The 20613-nt window shown below is 38.8% G+C and overlaps 1 protein-coding gene across 1 annotated transcript in view; it reads left to right on the top strand.

The window, feature by feature from the left end:
* LOC126965505 (cadherin-23) overlaps nucleotides 1-20613 on the top strand; it is a 75258-nt gene that overhangs the window by 41704 nt on the left and 12941 nt on the right. The window contains exons 19-26 of the mRNA XM_050809138.1: nucleotides 94-261; nucleotides 919-1076; nucleotides 4104-4285; nucleotides 5612-5841; nucleotides 10364-10552; nucleotides 11218-11498; nucleotides 15123-15360; nucleotides 16896-17081. Of these exons, the coding sequence (XP_050665095.1) occupies nucleotides 94-261; nucleotides 919-1076; nucleotides 4104-4285; nucleotides 5612-5841; nucleotides 10364-10552; nucleotides 11218-11498; nucleotides 15123-15360; nucleotides 16896-17081 (1632 nt within the window). The remainder of the gene's footprint in view (nucleotides 1-93; nucleotides 262-918; nucleotides 1077-4103; nucleotides 4286-5611; nucleotides 5842-10363; nucleotides 10553-11217; nucleotides 11499-15122; nucleotides 15361-16895; nucleotides 17082-20613) is intronic.

The raw sequence follows: 20613 nt of genomic DNA, 5'->3' as shown, positions 1-20613 counted from the left end.
ATAAATACACTTCGAACTTTGTGTTTAAAAGTGTATTTTTACACGCAATAAACCACCTCAATAAAATTTCTTTAAAAGTATTCTAAATTCTAGGTTTTGGACGAGAATGACAACAATCCAATATTCGAATCGAACACGTTCGAGTATCGAGTGAAAGAGGACACGGATCCAGGCACCGTCGTAGCTAATATTCGCGCCACGGACCTGGACTCAGGAGAATACGGCAAAATTACATACTTACTTGATAGGGTCTCTACACAGGTAATAAATACTATAAACATATGAATTTATTGAATTTTTCCGTCTATTTTTCTGCGGGCTGTATTCCTATCGCTACTGTTATACGTGTAATACAACAAGTGGACTAACTAACTTTAATGTTCTGCCACTACCACCCGGTTACATTATCTGTGGACCTGACGATGATGACGTCACATTCGCTTTGTTACGGTGTATAAAACAAGCATCACTAGGATATTATTATTGATAAATAAACTACGATTTATATTTTGTGTATTATTGATTGATGTAAAGGTGGTGTGTTGTGATGCAGATTATTATTAATATAGTAGAAAGTACTAAGAGTATCGCAGAACTTAATAGTTAGTGTCGCTATAATTAGCGACACTAACTATATAGAAAAACAGGCTGGAACTTGCTCGTTTGTATTTTAGAGGTCGGGTTTTAGAAATAAGCATTTCTAATAAGAATTTATACATTGTATCTTGACAACGAACTATTGTTTAGGTAAAGTGTAAGCCTTTGAGGCTTACGGCCTCATGTAAGTATTTGAGTAATTATAAGGCAACTTTATAATTGGTAAATATTAGTACAAATTGGGGAAATATAATGCTATATAACTGTGATGTATGTAACATTTTCGTAGAAATAATAATCGTGATTCTGTTTATATTGCAGGGAAAGTTCCTTATTAACGCGGAGACTGGCGCCTTGACCGTATCAGAAGGGCTCGACCGAGAGACACAGGCCACATACAACCTGGTGGTGGAGGCATGGGATAACTATCAGTTCGGTTTCCTCAACGGAGAAAGCAGGAACGCTTTCAAGCAGATAGTGTAAGTTTAAGTTCAGATTGTTATAAAAGCTTAGACTATCTCTGGCGATAAATTGTGAGGCGCATTACATCTGCCTTCGATTACAAAACATTCTTGAAAACCACTACTGCTCTATCAAGACCGTATAGACGGAAAATAAGTATCTTGAACATTACAATTAAAGTGCATATTATGCCTTTATTATAGTATTTTGTGGAACAGTTGTATAAGAAGGGTCAAAAACCGTGAGTGGTATCAGTGACGCCATGAGCTTTTTTGGATCGAATTATACATCGTGTCTCATACAATAATGTTTCTAAGTGTTGGTATTTTTAAATGAAACAAAAATTAAAAATAAAACCCAAAAAGTTTTTGAGTTGCCGCTTAGATGGGCGGGAAATGTATTACATACATACCTATCTCTGGTGATTTTTGCTCTAAGGAAAGGCACACCCAATACAGCCAACACGGGAAATTTGAAGATTATATAATATACCTAGCAGCATTTTAGCAAATTATTGTAGTAGGGGTTGGTAATTTAAACGCACTTAAAATATAACATCTGTATTTTACTATTTCCACTCAATACCCTTTAAATAACCAAGACAGACGATATCCAAGATCTTTCACATTCCTTACTGCAGAACAAACATTGGACTCAACGCCCCCATCGTCAGGCTTTGTAGATTATACAACGAAGTTAACTCAAAAAATTCAGAAATCGATATTTTCAACGATAATTCAAAAAAGTTTGTAAAAATTCTCGCACATCAAGCTAACCTATGACGTTTTTTTTTCCAAGTAGTATGTACCTATATCCTCTTGATTATAAAAGCATATAAATTATATCCTTACTTAATATAAATTTTAGTACTTAGACATTTTTGACTGTATAAATCACACTGTTCACTGTTACCATTGAATGATGTGTTCATCTTTAATTGTTACATATATCAGGTTTGAACCTAGCATAAGTTTATATAAATGTGTAATATATGTAATGTTGATGATCCAAATAAATAAATACAATTTGGGCAGCGTTACCCCTTACAATTCACAATAATTAATGTTCTCTCGAACTGAGCGCTCTGGCATATATAGGGCACGACTGTCACAGTGATGATGCTACCAACTGTTAGTTGGCACTACTGTAGTGCCAACTGTGTATGTATTTAATATAGTATGTATTTAATATAGTATGTACTACGTTTTACCTAATATTTCTATGAACCTATCATACCTAACCTAGGTTAAGTTGTCTGTGGCACAAATATGCTTTTTGGCGACATTAAAGTAAGATTAACAATGATGTAGTTATAGTAATGATCTGTATAAGTGACAGATAAAAGAAAAAAATATTTTTTCAACACACGCATCCATGTTTATCCGAGTTTAATGTCGTGGATAAAATGGTTTTTGTGGACGAGTTATAAACTCTGCTTTTCATTTAGATAGCGAGGAAATAAAACAGTAGTATAACATGGACATTTTTAACAATTTTAGCAAATTTGAAGAAATTAATAAACGCACGAAAAAACAAGATACAAAAAAGCGGCGTGAAATAGCACGCCGCTTTTTTTTAATCTTACGACATTGATATCTAGGGCTCCTGACCTATGCAGCCTATTATTAAATTAATTTTATAATATATATAGTTATATATATATATATATGTATATAAATATATATAATTTAAATTAATTAAATAACCTACAGTTTTTTAATTTTAATATATTTTATGTCTTAAAAACACATGAGGCAAATAAATTAAAGTAAATATTATAAAATAACAAATTCTATCTCTGAACTTTTTATTGGCTGTATGGCTCATTTTCTTTGCCTTAATATAGATACATTTATGAGTAGATACGTTAATGCACTTGTGCACAAAAATCGATTTTGTGCAGCCTATATCGTGCACAAATAAGCAATTTCAGAGCATGAGAAGTGAAAAGTATATTTATAGTACGTAGGTATACATTATTGGATAGTTAAACATTGCGCACCGTACAACGGTACGTGCGGTAAAATAGATTCCCACCCTAAATATATATTTGACCGCACGTTCGGCTGTATAGTGCTGGGCTGAATGATCGAATTCCTGTGAGCACTTTTGCTGAATACTTTTGTTTCACTTTAATACACTAAAAAAAAATGGGACAAAAGTTATAGTTGCATTACCTTTCTTTTAGGTACGTTTATGCTACCGATGATAGAGCCCTGGGGTACGCCAGTTGTGATAAAGTTATAATACTATTAACTATACCTTGTCCATCGTAATTAGTGTAAAAACATTATGCCCTGCGCTTCCCCAGGGCATAAAAATAATAGGGAAGTCTCAGGCCCAAGGGTAAAAGGCGACTAAGGGCATTTACCAGTGGTAGGCTCCTTTGCACAGGATGCCGGCTATATTATGGGTGTGGTACCCACCAAGCAGAGTATAAGCTTTATTGTGAGTTGTGAATGTGTAAGCATTATTGTGTTTCTTTCTGAAAGGCTCCGTAGCTAGTAAAATTACAGAGCAAAAGAGACTTAACATCTTATGTCTCAAGGTGAAGAGCGCAATTGTAATGCCACTCAGAATTTCCGGGTTTGTTTTATTATAATTGTAAAACTTACAGCTAAATCCAATACTATTTAGGGTAAATATTTACATGAAAGGCTATTTACAATTTTCACAGATATTTACTAGCTAATTACAAAATAAATATCCCTAGATTATTATAAACAAATAAATAAACGAAGATAAGACAATCTAATTTAGCGACATGGTTAATAAGGTAAATAATAAGGTTAGTTATTTTATATAAGAATGCTAATCTTTATTATACATAAAAATTAAATTTAATACCTAAACGGACGTGCATCTAGACGTACATACGGTTTCATTAAAGACTATTATTCATTGAATACTATTTTGCTTATTCATATACTCTACACTATAATATTATCCCCAATCCTCAGCGGCACTGCCTTTTAATGGGCAGGTCGTGTCAATTACCATCAGCTAAGCTGGTGTCATCCCTTATTGTAATATGTTTTTCTCAGTGTGATAATAGAAGACGTTAACGACAACCCGCCAGTGCTTCAGCTACCTGAAGAATGCACGACGGTCACAGAGTTCCACAACCACCGGGAACCAATCGTATCCATTTCGGCCACTGACGCTGATGACAACGCATCCCCCAACGGACGGGTGCAGTTCCATTTGGTGGCGGGGAAGGGACATGGTAGGCCATTTTGATTTATATTTACTGTTTAAGTGCCTTTTCAGTTATGAAGTCCTATTCAGGGGCGCGCATTCCATATATGCCAATAGGCATAGCGTACTTACCATATTTAGAGTTTAAATAATATACCTACAGTAGATTCCAAGTTAATTCAGATAAATTTAGTTCCTTTATTCTATAATCGAACTTCTATTGAACACCCAACCAGTAAGGTTTTCGTTTCGTTTCGTTTGTGTGTTTTGTGTTTAAAATAGGTAACTAGTAAGGAATTAAAATATAAGTAATGAAGAAATTCCAGTGTCGCGATTATGGTGAAAATACGATTTGTTTACAGAATTAGGAACGTAATCTTTTGTAGAATTTCCGTTCGTAGATAAAATAAAAATTGTTTCTCTTAATAGACCAATGCCAAATATTAGTTAAACTCAGCAAAAAGATAAAACTATGAGATATTTCAATACCAAGTATTACGAAAAATACACTTGGCTAGCTGGATGCCGTCATTCCAATTTATGTTCTGCTTTTCTTGCTGTTTATTTTCTAGAACGAAGACTGTGGAATGATACTGGTTTTGGGGACTTGAATAGTTTGACAAATCTTGCTAATAAACATGATCAATCTGATAGAACGGCAGAAAAATTATAGGAACAAAATTTTTAAATATTAGTCGCAACTACGATTAGTTTGGCTTCCAGTGCCTATCGCGCTGGAAAACCAATGCACGCCCCTGGCTCTATTACTTATCGAGTCTGTTTGATATAATTGAGTTAGTATCCTGTTAAATTTTTTTCTATTTTGCTTATATTAATTTAGAAAAGTGTTTATATTTTTTTAATGGAAAATCAGAATAAACGCATATGGGTCGCCTGGTATTTAGTGATCGCTGCTACCGATCTCTTTTTGTTCATTCTTTTGCAACACCAGTGGAATCACTGTGCGCGTTTTCAGGACGAGACGTGAAACATCGACACGAAAAAGAGCGCGGAGACCATTCTAAAAGGCCGGCAACGCTCCTGTGATTCCTCTAATGTTGCAAGAGAATGGGGGCGGCAGTGCCGCTCAGAAATTTTGGTTTTTCAAGATTCTTGAGCGGCTTTGCATTATAACGGGCAGGGCGATTAATTACCATCAGCTGAAGGTCCTGCTCGGATCGTCCTGTATTTTCATACAAATCAATAAAAAAAATGTTGGAATTTTCCGGCGGGTGTGTACGTTTGTAATAAGTGTAGATAGGACAAATTGAATACAAGGGAGCAAAATTTACAGTAGTTACTTCATTAGATGTGGTGATGTGTTAGTAATAAATTTTAATTTTCAACACTCTAGATCTGTTCCATATCGAGCAAGTGGGTGGCGCCGCCAACAGCGGGCGCCTGTTCGCGCGCGGCTCGCTCCGGGACCGCTTCGGGAACTACTCGCTGGAGGTGGAGGCGCGCGACCTGGCGCGGCCTGCGCTCGCGGCGCGGGGCTGGCTGCGGCTGTGTGTGAGCGACTACAACGACCACGCGCCGCTGTTCGTGTACCCTCCGCAGAATGTCACCATCAAAGTACCTGAGGTTATTAATTGCCCCGGAAATTTGTTGTTTTAAAAATCATTGAAAACACAGATATTATGTGTTGTTCTTCATCCCCTTCTGAAATAAGAGAATCTGCTACACAGATACACCATAAGGAAGCTTCATTGCACAGGGCGCCGGCTAAATCATGGGTACCACAACGCCACCCATTTCTGCCATGAAGCAGTAATGTGTAAGCATTACTATGTTTCGATCTGGAGGTCGCCGTAGCTAGTGAAATTTGTGGGAAAATGAGACTTAACATCTATCGTCTCAAGGTACCGAGCGCAATTGTAGAGCCGCTCAGAATTTTTAAGTTTTTCAAAAATCCTGATCGGCACTGCATTGTAATGGGCATGGCGTATCAATTACCATCAACTGAACATCCTCCTCGTCTCATCCCTAATTTTCATAAAAAAAAGCTAGATGCAAATGTTATAAGTGTTAATTCCGCTAATAGTTATTTATGCAACTGTTGTGTAATAAGGGGTATTAAAACACCAGTGTGGATTTGTTGTGATAATACTATCACATGAGTGTTAATTATTTTAATTAACATTAAAACACCAGTCCTAGTAGTAACCGAATATCATTAATTACTGATTATATACAAATAAACTAAGTATTAATGAAACAATTACTTATTTTAGTAGTAATTTACATTTTGTATAGTGCAATAATTAAAATTCACTCGAATAAAATGTTCTTCTGCAGCGTTTAAAATGAATCGCTCATATTTTGTAAACAAAACGATAAAATATCGAAGAAAAATGGCGGGGATTCGAATAACGTACTTCTTTTTACGGCGCGCGACGTTCTGGGTGTGTGGAGCGCACGTAAACAAAAATGTTCTTTTTTTGAAATTCATACAGATACCACGCATCGAGCAATAAGAATGTGGCTGTCTGTTGAAACTCTTTGCGCATGAAGGGATGAAAAAAAACATAGGAGTGTTATTATGAAATCCAATACAACATTACAACACTCATTTGGATGATGTAATGGTTATTAGAACATTGGGTGTTTTAATGTTGGTAATAAGCTAACTGTATCAGAATCTTTAATAGAGGATTTAAAGCATGGGTGTAGATAAAATACATAATATAACTTTAAGGATAATGTCAATGTCAGATACCACGCATCGAGCAATAAGAATGTGGCTGTATGTTGAAACTCTTTGCGCATGAAGGGATAAAAAAACATAGGAATGTTATTATGAAATTCAGTACAAAATTACAACACTCTTTTGGAGATGTAATGGTTATTAGAACATTAGGTCTTTTAATGTTGCCAATAAGGTAACTGTTTCAGAATCTTTAATAGAGGATTTAAAGCATGGGTGTAGATAAAATTATTTTCACACATGAAAATTTTAATTCAAACCACGAGCAATTAATTAAATTACACGCAAACTAATTTGTACGCAATTGAGAGTGGCGAGAAATAATGCAACTCACTGTTGAAACATAAAAATTAATATTTTAAAATTCCTCAAACTACTACTAGATACGTAAACACGATTTTTATGAGCGTTACACCTCTTATGAGCTGTATATTTTCACTAAACCTATAAGCACCGTAACACTACGTGAAATTCAACACAAAAATTGATAAAAGTTAACTATCATTACGGTATTGTTCACGGATTACTTTATTCCAATATTTTAATTATAATTTCTTCTTTAACAATTTCCACACAAATCTATACTGAGATTTACATTGAAAATTATTTTTGAATTATTTAGCTGATCTCTTGTTCGTCATCATCAAAAGCTGTATACAGCGTACCATCATTTTATATCACGGAACTTGACCTTCAAAATCGTTAAATCACCGAAATAAGAATGTGGAATGCTGCGCATGTTTTAACTTCGATCCGGATTTAAAATAAATGAGGTTTTAAATGGTCACGAAGGTCGTGAGACGATATCACGCGGCTTGGTTAACAGTAGCTATGAAACTATTTAATTTAAAATTAAATCTTCATTTAAATTCGTTGTAATTTGAATTTAAACGATAATTATAAGTCAATCAAATTATGTGGGCTCGAATCCTTTATCGCATGTCTACACCAACTATAATATTGAGCTTTGCCTAATGTATCAATTTGGTCTGCTATAAGGGGTAAAGGATTAAATTATCTCTAACGGCATTTGAATTAAACTTCCAGAAATCAAAGCAAAGTCGGTCCGTGCTATTCTTTTTCTTTACTAGTTATATAGGGCTGCTTAACGGGAAAGAGCTCTCTTATTATGCCATTTTCGTTTAAGTCTTTGATAATATCCCGGATTTTGTTGCACGATTTCGTCGGGCTATTTTAATCTAATTTATAGCTCACATATAAAACCGATTTCCAGATGTAAAATTATCTGGAACTCATTGAAATTATTATTCATATTGATAAGGTCGGTATCAAATTCAAAAGCGGATGTCAAATTTATACATTCATTGATTAAAAAAAACTCGTGATTAATTGTACTCGCTAAGTCTAAAATCTATTAAGATGCCAAACTGATTTTCATTATCACTTACTACATCAACTCGAGCTCTAAGCGAACATTATCAATTTCAACTAGAGCTGTAATTCCTCGTTTTGAAATCTGCCAAGCCGAGCAACAACAAGTGGCACGGCCGTACTATCCTTTTCTCGAAGCAGTTCATGCCATTTCGATCCAACTTCGTTGTAGGTAAAACAAGAAGCCGGAATTATCAGTTACCAACCAGGCATTGTATCAACACTTTCAAATTTCATTCAATTTGAACAAGTAGCTTAAGAATTATAACTAGTCAAATTTTCTTCATGTCACTGACTGACTGACCGATCTATAAACTCTTAGGCACGTCTAGCAGATATAGAAGCTTCAAATTTAGAATTAGTAATCTATTTTTAATTGATATGGTCACTACTATAAGATGATGCTAGGATAGCTAATTATGTAATAACTAAAGACAGTTTGGACTGAATAAATAGACCGCCTTGGTACTACATGGATCTCACAAGCTTCTACGTTAGAATAACCGAGTTGCGAGACTTGCTATCGTTTTTTATAAGTTATGTTTTTGAAGGCATAACTGTTTGTTTTCGGGCAACGAAGCGAGTTATTTTCGCTCGAACAGTCTGTATTGAGAAGACGGTTATAATTCACCAATAATTACATTAAAAGTGCCCCGTTATATAGATGAACAATAGGTATTTTGTTTGGGGCGTTACGTTAGTCATTTTGACGGCGGTAACAATTTTTATCTTAGTGGCCCATCCGATGTCAGTATTCACACTCAATAAACTTTACTAAAACTCACGGGAATTGGAATTATTATTTGATTTGTTACAATCAAATAAACAAATTATCAAATAGATATTTTTAAAGGGATTTTTGCAGTCTTTCTTAATGCAATTAAAACATATGACTTGATCCTTTGTGAAGTGAATTAGGGGTATTTCTCAACAATTCAGAACAAATAAAAACAGAATAAATACCTGTTACCAGTGCATCCACTACCTCGGCATCGGTAGCTTCTAGTCGAACCCTCCTGAAGGACGCCCAAGTCTCGGCCGTGTCGTTGCCAACCGTGTCAGCTCTTTCTTCAATCGTTCCCACGTGACCAGGTGTCGGCCCATGTTTTTGTTCGTCCTCTCAATTGCCTATCAACGTCGTCACAAGATCCCTTCATTCGAACTTCATGGAGCTAAATATAATTAGCACACCAGTCCCTGATACATGATATTTTCCATCAGGGTTGACTTTTCGTTATGGAGATTAGGAGACCCATCACTTGATTCATGGCAAAGACCATCCCATCTGGAGGCCCTAAGTCATGGGGCTGTGATCCCACCGCTGCTGTCGGTGTTACACCAGGGTTAGCTTCCGTACAATAGATGAAACAGAGTAGATACAACTTCTTTTAAAACACAAAGACAATTAGGTATTGTAAAATAATTCCTAAATACAGCTCAATAAATGTATTAGTGAATTTATGTAACTTCAAATGATTTATATAATAGTTTGTTCATTTAATTTGAACAAACATTACGAAGTAAGAAGACGGCGCTGCAAGCAAGTTTCGAAATACAATTAAGATAGACTTAATGCATAAAATAATAAAGTTTGATACAGAATAACGATATTAATTCTAATACAAATTAATACAAAAAAAAGAGACATGAAACATCTTCAAACATTTTAGTTAGACCTTAATAAATAACAGTTTTATGTTAACAAATAGCTATTTGTATTTAAATCTTATATATTTCAGATATATCAATAGTTGCAAACAATTGACGGTAGGTGGCGATTTGCGCCCATAAGTACCTTCAATAAAAGCGCGTACACCTTTCTTAAAGGTCGGCAACGCTCCTGTGATTCCTCTGGTATTAAGAGAATGTGGGCGGCGGCGATTAGTTAACTCGCTCGTTTGTCCTCCTTTTCCATAAAAAAAGAAGAATAATTTATGCTTAAGTTAATGTTTTTGTTGTTATGTTTCTATATGAATAAAAACCTTAATTATTATTATTATTATATAGAACGCGACTGTCGGCACACCCGTGGTGACAGTGAAGGCCATAGACGCGGACATCGGCCCCAACGGCGCCGTGCGGTACCGCCTGAGGCGTGACGTCACCGCGGACTGGACTCACTTCACCATCCACCCCTCTAGCGGACTACTGGCCACGGCGGCCAGCCTCGACAGAGACAAACGTACCCTGTACCAGGTGTGTTGTATGACGACACGGCAGGACGTTCACCTGATGATAATTGATACCATTACAGTGCAGTGCCGCTCAGGATTCGTGAAAAACCCAAAAAATCTGACCGACACGACAATATTGCGCTCGTTATTACCTTGAGACAAAAGATGTTAAGTCTCATTTGCCCAGTAACTTCACTAGCTACTGCTCCCTTCAGACGGAAACACAATAATGCTTACACATTACTGCTTCACGTCAGAAACTAGACGCCGTTGTGGTACCCATAATCTAGCCGGCATTCTGTGGAAAGGAGCCTCCCACTGTCTGACACTAATATAACATAGACGACGCATCACTATAATATTATATTATCAAAATCTTAAAATATTGAATGATATCTTAAAGTATATGAATTATTAGGAAAAAATATATTCTATGAACTATATTAATGCTTTAATGTAATACAAACATTATTTAGTTATTTCATATTCATTCATTCATTCATTTAACCATTCTGCGAAATATAGCAAAATAATTTAGCATATTTCCGATTTAGGTACTAATAATTAATCGATACAATACTGTCCATAAAAACATAATATTGTTTCTTCAAAATTATTGTTTATAAAACTACATGACTGAAAAACTGTCAAAATAGCCATGATTGAAAGCAACCTTTTTATTTGTAGCTGAGAATAGAAGCCTACGACTTAGGCCTGCCAACACCCCTTAGCTCCGACCTGGACCTTACGGTATACGTGCAAAACGTCGACAACTATCGACCAAGGTTCCCACAGAGACACATAATGCTGAACATTACGGAGAACATGTCCAACTATAGCACAGTGTTGCCCAACGTAGTGGAAAAAGACGAGATAGACAGAGGAGATGAGCCGGTGCTGCCAATCTGTTATTACATTGTGGACGGTGATGGAGACTCCATGTTTGAGTTAGATAGAGGTTCGCACAGGTAATGTTACATATTTATTGCCATTATATTATTTTTGTAATGATAATGTTAAAGTATAATAATCACTTATAACCCAGTTAGCGAACTTTGCAAACTCCTTTATAAGTCCAAGATTCGCTGCTTATTACACTATGTTTTCACTTTACTTTCACTCCGGATCGAAGGACCAATAGATAATATCATACACATAATATGGTTTTTATAATGTTTTTAAACTACACATATTATTATGTTAAAGTAAGTTAAGTTGATTTTTTGTTTATATAGAGAGACCTGTAATTTAGGCTGTTATATGTACACTAATTTTGAAGACTCGTTTGTAACATTAATGTCTTGTGTGCTAACTTTATATTTATAACAGAGTAATAAACGGTGGTCTCATGCCGTTGCCGGCAGCAAATAGGAGGTAAAAGCTGTTGGTCTTTTCAATAAATACATAATTGAATACTTCTTAATACAATAGACTCTTAAAAGCTATATATCCGCAATGCAAACAATTTAGTTAACCAACTCGGGTGAGCGGGCATGGGGTACTGAATGCTCATTCGTCTTACACAATCGCTAGCTGTAGATTTATACCATTATTTATGTTCCTAAGGTGGTAAATGGAAGAGCTATTTAACTACGGAGTAAATTTTAGGTATACCTTAGGAAAAGTAACAATGACACACACCACACACACGCACACATGCTCAAACACACATACTCAAACAGATACACACACACACACACGCGCACGCAGGGAGGGAGGTTATCATGTACCGTCTCGCTGAATTGAATGTCCCGATGTATTTACAAAGAATAGTGGCCAGCTATTTCTCAAACAGGGTCCTTGAATAAAAGAGTCTGGACTATTACAATACCAGATCACAGGAGGCGTCCCCCAAGGCTCTGTGCTGGGCCCGCTCTTTTGGAACATAATGTACGATGGGCTATTAAAGCAGGATCTTCCACTCGATACAGAACTTGTTGCCTTTGCAGATGACTTGGCTATTGTCATCGTATCAAAACACGTGGAGGAAATTGAGTGGAGATTTGATGAGACCTTTGCTGTAGTGCGTAAATGGATGGACCAAGGCCTTAAGCTCGCAGAGCACAAAACTGAAGCCGTCCTCATCACCAGTAGAAAAAGAATAGAAACAGTATCGTTAAAAGTAGGAAACTACGACATCACCTCTCAACCTTTCATACGATACCTCGGGCTGATAATAATAATAATAATTCTTTATTTGCATAATGTGTGTATACAAGTTAGCAAAATAATTCTATACGAATCAACACATTAGCCAAAAAGGGCATGCAAATTACATTACCTCCATATCATTATATAATAATAAAATTCTAAGATTACAGCACATAATATTTCATTGTTACATTACATTAGCATCTACACAAAATATACATGTCATATCCATATTATGTAGTCAAAGTTAAACACAAGATTATAAAAAAAAAATCACAAATTTAAAAAGTCGGATACAGCATAAAAATTGTAACTAATTAGCCATTGATATAATTGAGTTTTAAAAGGACCGATATTCAACATTTTAATAGTATTGGGAAGTTTATTAAATATTTGAATACACATGGCATGACAATTTTTAGTAAACAAAGTAGTCCTGGGTGCTTTTTTGTAAACAAGTCTATTTGGATATCGTTGGTCGCGGTCATACATTTCCTTGGCAGTGGTGAAAAGATATTTATGCCTTTTTACAAAAATGCTTATTTCGTAAATGTATAGGCACGGCAAGGTTAACAATTTCAGTTTAATAAACAGCGGTCTACACGATTCGTACGGACCTACCCCACAAATTGCACGGATACATTTTTTTGTGCAATAAATGCTTTTTGGATGTTTACGCCATTACCCCAAATTATAAGACCGTATCTCAAGATAGATGCAATATGAGCATGGTAAGCTGACAGTGTGGTACCTAAATCTGTAATTTTTCGTAGGCGCCTCAGGGCATAAACAAATTTATTTACTCTACCACAGACCTCATTTATGTGTGATGTCCATTTAAGTTCATTGTCTTAAATAATACCTAAAAATGAAGTTTCCTTTTTTTCATCCATAATGACGTCATTATATTCTATTTTTAAATTATTACGTAGAACATTGATGATAGACACACGCCTAAATTTTAAGAAGCAGACGCAGCGTCTGCCATGGTACCAAAGCTAGCCAGGCTCATGCCAAATGTAGGTGGTCCAAAACAAAAAAGAAGAAGGGTTCTTGCATTGGCAGTTACGTCAATAGTGATGTACGGAGTAGCCAAATGGTCAAAAGCACTAGCAAATCAAGAGGTACAACGCAAAGTCACACCAGTTTACAGACTGAGTGCTCTCCGCGTAGCGAGCGCTTTCCGTACAGTCTCGGGCGAAGCTGCATTTGTCATAGCTGAAACCCTACCCCCAGACATACTGGCTGAAGAACGTAGAGCGATGTTTCATCACAGGAAGACGGAAACCTCAATGTTGCGAGCTGAACTCAAAAGCAAACAAAAACAGAGGATTTTGCAACGATGGCAAGAACGCTGGAGTACTTCAAGTAAGGGACGTTGGACCTACCGCCTGATACTCGAAATTGCGCCATAGGTTATCCGCAAGCATGGGGAGGTTAACTACTACCTGACCCAGATGATCTCTGGCCACGGATGTTACAGACAGTACCTCCACAGGTTTAAAAATAAGGACTCCACGGATTGCCCAAACTGCACAGACGCAATCGAAGATGCAAATCATGTATTTTTTAAATGCCATCGATACATAACCGCTCGGGACAAATGGGAGAAGACAGTAGGTACAAGTATTACACCTAATAACCTTATCAGCGTAATGCTTACTTCTGAAGTAGCATGGGATGCAACTAGTGCATACGCTGCAAAAATACTAAAAGAGTTGCGTAGGTTAGAGAGGGCAAGAAAAGCCGCTGCAGTTAACTTATAGTTTTTAGTTGGAAATAGCAAAAGCTAGATTCTCCCTCCGTGAAGAAATGCCTTGCGGCGATTCCATGGGGGCTAAGGAGATAGAAGAAGAGGTGGTTTTTTAGTCGTTATTGGCCTTCAAATCGAGCCCGACATACGAGATCAATACGATCTTTATCTTATGATACGTATAAGTATTTTTCCCCTCAGAAAAAAAAAACACACGCACACACACAGACATCCTGTTTGTATAATATTTTACTTTTGTTACATTATATTTTTAGACTTAATTTGTGATCCCTAGTTTTTGGTACTGTTAATTTTAATTGATATGGAAGAGCGTGGCCTTCTGACACAGGTGCTTTTTACTGAATTGAAGGTCACATCCACTATTATGTTTGTACCACTTTTTTTACTGAAATAAATATTTTTCATTTTAAATTCAAGTTATGTAATTTTCGTAACGTCTCCAATTTTCAAGAGACTTCTTGCTCCAGTAGTCCTTGCGGAGTTAGGTGTCTGAATTAAACTTAAGAGCTTTAACGAATCTGTAAGACAGTGGTTGTTGCGTACAGATGACTCTGAAATTTTATGGTCTTATGACTAAGACAATAAAATTTTTATTTGACTAAGTAAGGAGTGAATAATTTTTAAGTTAGTTTAAAATGTTTTAGTAAAAAAACTGTCAAATTTTTAGGTTATCATCGAAGCCTCTAGATCGCGAACAAAAGTCAAATTACTCTTTAACAGTTCTGGCTACTGAAGACTGTTTGATGAAACCGAAGTACGATGTAAAGAAAGATGCAATCAGTGCCCTGACCGTGCATGTAAGAGTGGACGATGTTAATGACAATGGCCCGAAGTTTGTCAGTAAGATATTCACGGGCGGGATCACTACTGAGGCGGACTTCGGCATCGAATTCATGCATGTTATGGTATATAACTTTATAGTAAAAACATTACTTTTTATGTATTTTAAAGGAAATAATAGCTTCTTGGACTCTCTTCCCCGGGGGTAATATGAACCTTTTAGCACCGATTTCGCCAATGACACTTCAAACTCAGTTTTACTTAAACTAGTTCAAATGCCAGTCTTAATCTCTATTAAAGGCAACGATTTCACTGAGTTTACATGTCTTAAACAATACTAAGTCTGACCATAAATAATGTTACAATTAAAAATAAACAAAATCTTACTTTTGAATTTGGAATCTGGAATTTTTATATGATTGTTCATTGAGTTTTCTCATTTTACCGCCAATACATTGTACAATATTTTGGGATATTAAAATGGAGTGGGGTGATAAAGAGAACCGAATCGCTGTGATTGCGTTGAGCCAAATGCAATTTTTAAAACCCCCCATACGCTTGGTATTAGTAAAATGTTTGTGTATCTATTAATAGGTACAATGAGACCTCATCTGTTTGTGACAGAAAAAGATCTGGCCGTCCATATAGTGTTCGTACGAAAAAGGGGTCAAAGCAGTAAGGGAAAGAATTCGAAAAAATCCAAACAAAAACCATTCCTTTAGATTCTTTTGGCGGCAAATCGCTCGTGAGAAATCGAAGCACGTCGTTAAAATCAGCGTGTAGATTTCTAGTTATCCTACTGGAACAAGAAAGTTCTGGGCTTTGCAAGCTGCTCTTGATAACTTCAACCTGCAGTCCCTGCCGCTGCTACACATGAGAAATGACACCCTGGATAAAGAGAAAGCCAATCTTCAGTTCACCCTTTTTTGCCTTCAACTCGACTCTAGACGACAACGGGAAAACACCGCTGACCATCCCGCGGTGTCAGACCTGAAGTACAAATCAGACAGAAAACTGTTCGGCGCGCTCTGTTTTCGATGGACATACAGAAGTCAATCCCCACCATCTGGATGTGTGTACTCCACAGTGCGATTTTTAAGGAGTTTTCTTCCATAGACTATAAAGCTGTGGAATGAACTTCTTTGTGTGGTGTTTCCGGGACGATACGACATGGGTACCTTCAAAAAAAGCGCCAACACCTTCCTTTAAGGCCGGCAACGCCTCTGTAATTCCTCTGGTGTTGCAAGAGAATGTGGACGGCGGTGATCACTTAGCACCAGGTGACCCGTACGCTCGCTTGCCCTCCTTTTCCGTAAAAAAAAATTTGAGCGGGCCGGATGGCATTTCTCCAATCGTGCTTAGAACGTGTGCCCCTGAGTTGACGCCAGTGCTAACGCTCTTATTCGGGATTCTTAATCCCGGACTCATGAAAGTCAGCCCTTGTCCATCCGATCCAAAAGAAAAGGAGACAGTTCCGATTTAGTTTCAGATTCCGGCTAACTACAGGCCTATTGCTATTAACTTCTTGCTGCCCAAAATCATGGAAAGCGTAATTAAACGCCAGCTAAAGTCTAGTTTATATCGACAATTTTTCTGACAAAAAACCACATCGATTAGCAAAATAGAAGAAGTAGTAAGTATGCAACACTTATGATTCTAGGCCATTGACAATGACGAGGGTGATAACGCTAGAGTGGGCTACCACCTGGGTGGGCAGGTGAAACAGACTCTCACTGAAGGGCTGGAGAACCTGGCTGTGTCGCCGTTCTTGGTCAATGAGGAAACGGGCGCTGTGGCTCTCAACTTCGACCCTCAAAAGGGGATGAAGGGATACTTCGACTTTAAGGTATGTTTATTTTGCAATTTTAAATTGTTTAATGATCTTTTAATAATATATCTCGGAGATTTATTTGGATTTAAAATCGGGTGTCACGGTGTTGGTATCCTCAATGTTGTTTTAAGTCGATCAATGCGCACAACCGGCGCGGGCGCTAGCTTGAAGACGAATGCCACTTCTAAATGAGCGCGCTACTGATGGACAATAATAACTAACTTCAATCACGTCACCGACAGTGACGTACACAGTGACAACTTCAAACACACTTTGAAAGAAGACGTTCGCCATCAGTTCAGCCCAATACACAGAGTAGAATATAATCATACAGTCCATATTATTTTTATATTCTAATTATCCGACACGGCCATTCTCCAATCCAACGTGCTCTCGCGTTGAATAATCGACGTCAATTCCAGCCTAGACGCCACAACGCATAGCACACAAGTAAAGCGTTTACAAACAGCTTTCAACCTCCCACAAAGCAAAGCGTTAAAGCTTTCAGCACGTCAAAGCTCTGGCGTATAGCAAAGCGTTGGGGGCTTTCAGCATTGCTCAGAGGCAGCACTTAAAACACGCTGCAAAGCGTTGCAGCTTTCAGCATCATCTGTCTAGCGGAATCTAGTAAAGCGTCAAAGCTTTCAACATAACCCATCTCCGGGATTATACTAAAAATTCTAATCCACACCACCAAAAGCGTAGCGCTCTTAGAAGTAAACGTGGACAAAGCGACAGGCTTTCAATCCTTCACCCCACCATAGGTGTAGCGCTCTTAGAAGTTAACTTGGACAAAGCGACAGGCTTTCAATCCTACACCCCACCATAGGTGTAGCGCTCTTAGAAGTAAACTTGGACAAAGCAACAGGCTTTCAATTCTACACCCCACCACAAGCGTGGAGCTCTAAGAAGTAAACTTGGACAAAGCGACAGGCTTTCAATCCTACACCCCACCATAGGTGTAGCGCTCTTAGAAGTAAACTTGGACAAAGCAACAGGCTTTCAATCCTACACCCCACCACAAGCGTGGAGCTCTAAGAAGTAAACTTGGACAAAGCGACAGGCTTTCAATCCTACACCCCACCATAGGTGTAGCGCTCTTAGAAGTAAACTTGGATAAAGACACCCCACCACAAGCGTGGAGCTCTAAGAAGTAAACTTGGACAAAGCGACAGGCTTTCAATCCTAATATGAAAAAGCGTAGAAGCTTTCAATCCTAATATGACAAAGCGTAGAAGCATTCAATCCTAATATGACAAAGCGTTTGCCCTGTACTTTCCCCGGGGCGTAAAAAGAATAGGGGAGTCCCAGGCCCATGTGTGTTGTAAGAGGCGACTAAGGGCTTTTTAAAAGTGGGAGAGTCACGCTGCCGTCTAATGACGTCAGCACAATCGGGCCAGACTCGTCCGGGTTAATTACCACACTCGCACAGAATACCGGCGTGAAGTAGCGGCCTAGTGCCGCTATGTTTCGCATAGGTCAGTGTCGAGGACCGGTGGCCATGGATCATGTATGGCTTGGATCACGCACCACAGACTACGCAGGGCGACCTGTGCATAATTTTGCATTAGCGTATGGTCTGTCCCAATTGGTTGAGTCGCCAACGCGGCTCCCGGATGTGGATAGCCACATGCCGTCCTTATTGGATCTTCTGCTGACTACACATCCCGATGGTTACCAGGTCTTTGTTAACGCCCCTCTCGGAACGTCCGACCATTGCCTGGTCAGGAGTGTAGTGCCTATCCGACGCCAACGTCGCAGACCACCAGCGACCCGCCGCGTTTGGCACTACAAGTCAGCAGATTGGGATAGGATGCGTTCCTTTTTTGCATCCTACCCTTGGGGCAGGGTTTGAATCCCTTCGGATGATCCTAGTGCCTGCGCCGTTGCAGTAGCCGATGTGATACTGCAGGGCTAGGATATTTTTATACCAAGCTCTGTAGTACCGATCGGAGGCAGATCACAGCCCTGGTTCGATGCGTCAGTCAAAGCAGCACTGACTGCAAAAAACAGGCGTATCGAACTTGGGTTGCGGCGCTGGGCACAAAGGATTCGAACTGCATAGTCCTTAAGAGGAAATACAACCGTGCCTCAAGATTTTTTAAGCGGCAAATCGCCCGCGCAAATTCAAAACACGTCGTCAAAATAGGCGAGCAGCTTTCCGACCGGAACACGCAAGTTCTGGTCGTTGTCGAAAGCTGCTCTTGGTAACTTCAGCCAGCCGTCCATGCCGCCGTTGCACATGAGGAATGACACCCTGGCCCATACGGTTAGGCGAGCTCTGTTTTCGTTGGACGTCAGGAAGTCGAGCGGGCCTGATGGCATTTCTCCAATCGTGCTTAGAACGTGTGCCCCTGAGTTGACGCCGGTGCTAACGCGTTTATTCCGGCACTCTTATTCAAAAGGCGTAGTCCCTAACTCATGGAAGTCAGCCCTTGTCCATCCGATCCAAAAAAAGGAGACAGTTCGGATCAGGCAAACTACAGGCCTATTGCTATTACCTCCCTGCTCTCCAAAATCATGGAGAGCATAATTAGCCGTCAGCTCTTGGTATACCTAGAGGGTCACCAGTTGATCAACGACCCACAATACGGGTTTCGCCATGGTCGGTTGGCAGGTCATCTTCTGGTACCTAACAAATAGATGGGCTGCAGCTATTGAAAGCAAGGGTGAAGGCCTGGCAGTTAGCCTGGATATAGCGAAGGCCTTTGATCGTGTATAGCACAAGGCGCTCCTCTCAAAACTTCCATCATTTGGGATTCCCGAGAGTTTGTGCAAGTGGACCTCCAGATTCCTCACTGGGCGCAGCATGCAGGTCGTTGTCGACGGATATTGCTCGAACCCGAAGCCCGTGAATGCTGGAGTGCCCCAAGGCTGTGTGCTGTCTCCCACGCTGTTTCATCTGCATATCAATGATATGTTGGACACCTCCAACATTCATTGCTATGCAGATGACAGCACTAGTGATGCCGTATACACGGGCCATGCAGGTCTCTCTGGGGAAAACGTCGACCAGTGCCGGGAGAAACTTGTGTCTTCTATCGAGTCCTCTCTCGAGAAGGGCGCGAAATAGGGTAAATTGAACCTTATCCAATTTAACCCCCAGAAGACTCAAGTTTGCGCGTTTACCACTAAAAAAACCCCCATTTGTCGTATCACCGCTCTTCGACAACACTTCCCTTAAAGCCTCGCCTAGTATCGGAATACTGGGTCTCGAAATCTCGAGTGATAGCCAATTTCGTGGTCATCTGGAGGGCAAAGCCAAATTGGCTTCAAAGAAACTGGGCGTCATTAATAGAGCACGGCAATACTTCAAGCCGGCCCACATACTAGCGCTCTACAAAGCGCAGGTCCGGCCACACATGGAGTATTGCTGTCATCTCTGGTCTGGCGCACCCCAGTATCAGCTCGATCCATTTGACCGCGTGCAACGCAGAGCAGCTCGAATTGTCGGGGACCTAGTGCTCTGTAAACGGCTGGATCACTTGGCGTTGCGTAGAGACATTGCTTATGACATCGCTTCATTGTGTGTCTTCTACCGCATTTA

The sequence above is a fragment of the Leptidea sinapis genome, chromosome 7 (assembly GCF_905404315.1).
Source record: "Leptidea sinapis chromosome 7, ilLepSina1.1, whole genome shotgun sequence".
Taxonomy (NCBI): Eukaryota; Metazoa; Arthropoda; class Insecta; order Lepidoptera; family Pieridae; genus Leptidea; species Leptidea sinapis.
This window is presented reverse-complemented; position numbering and strand designations above follow the sequence as displayed.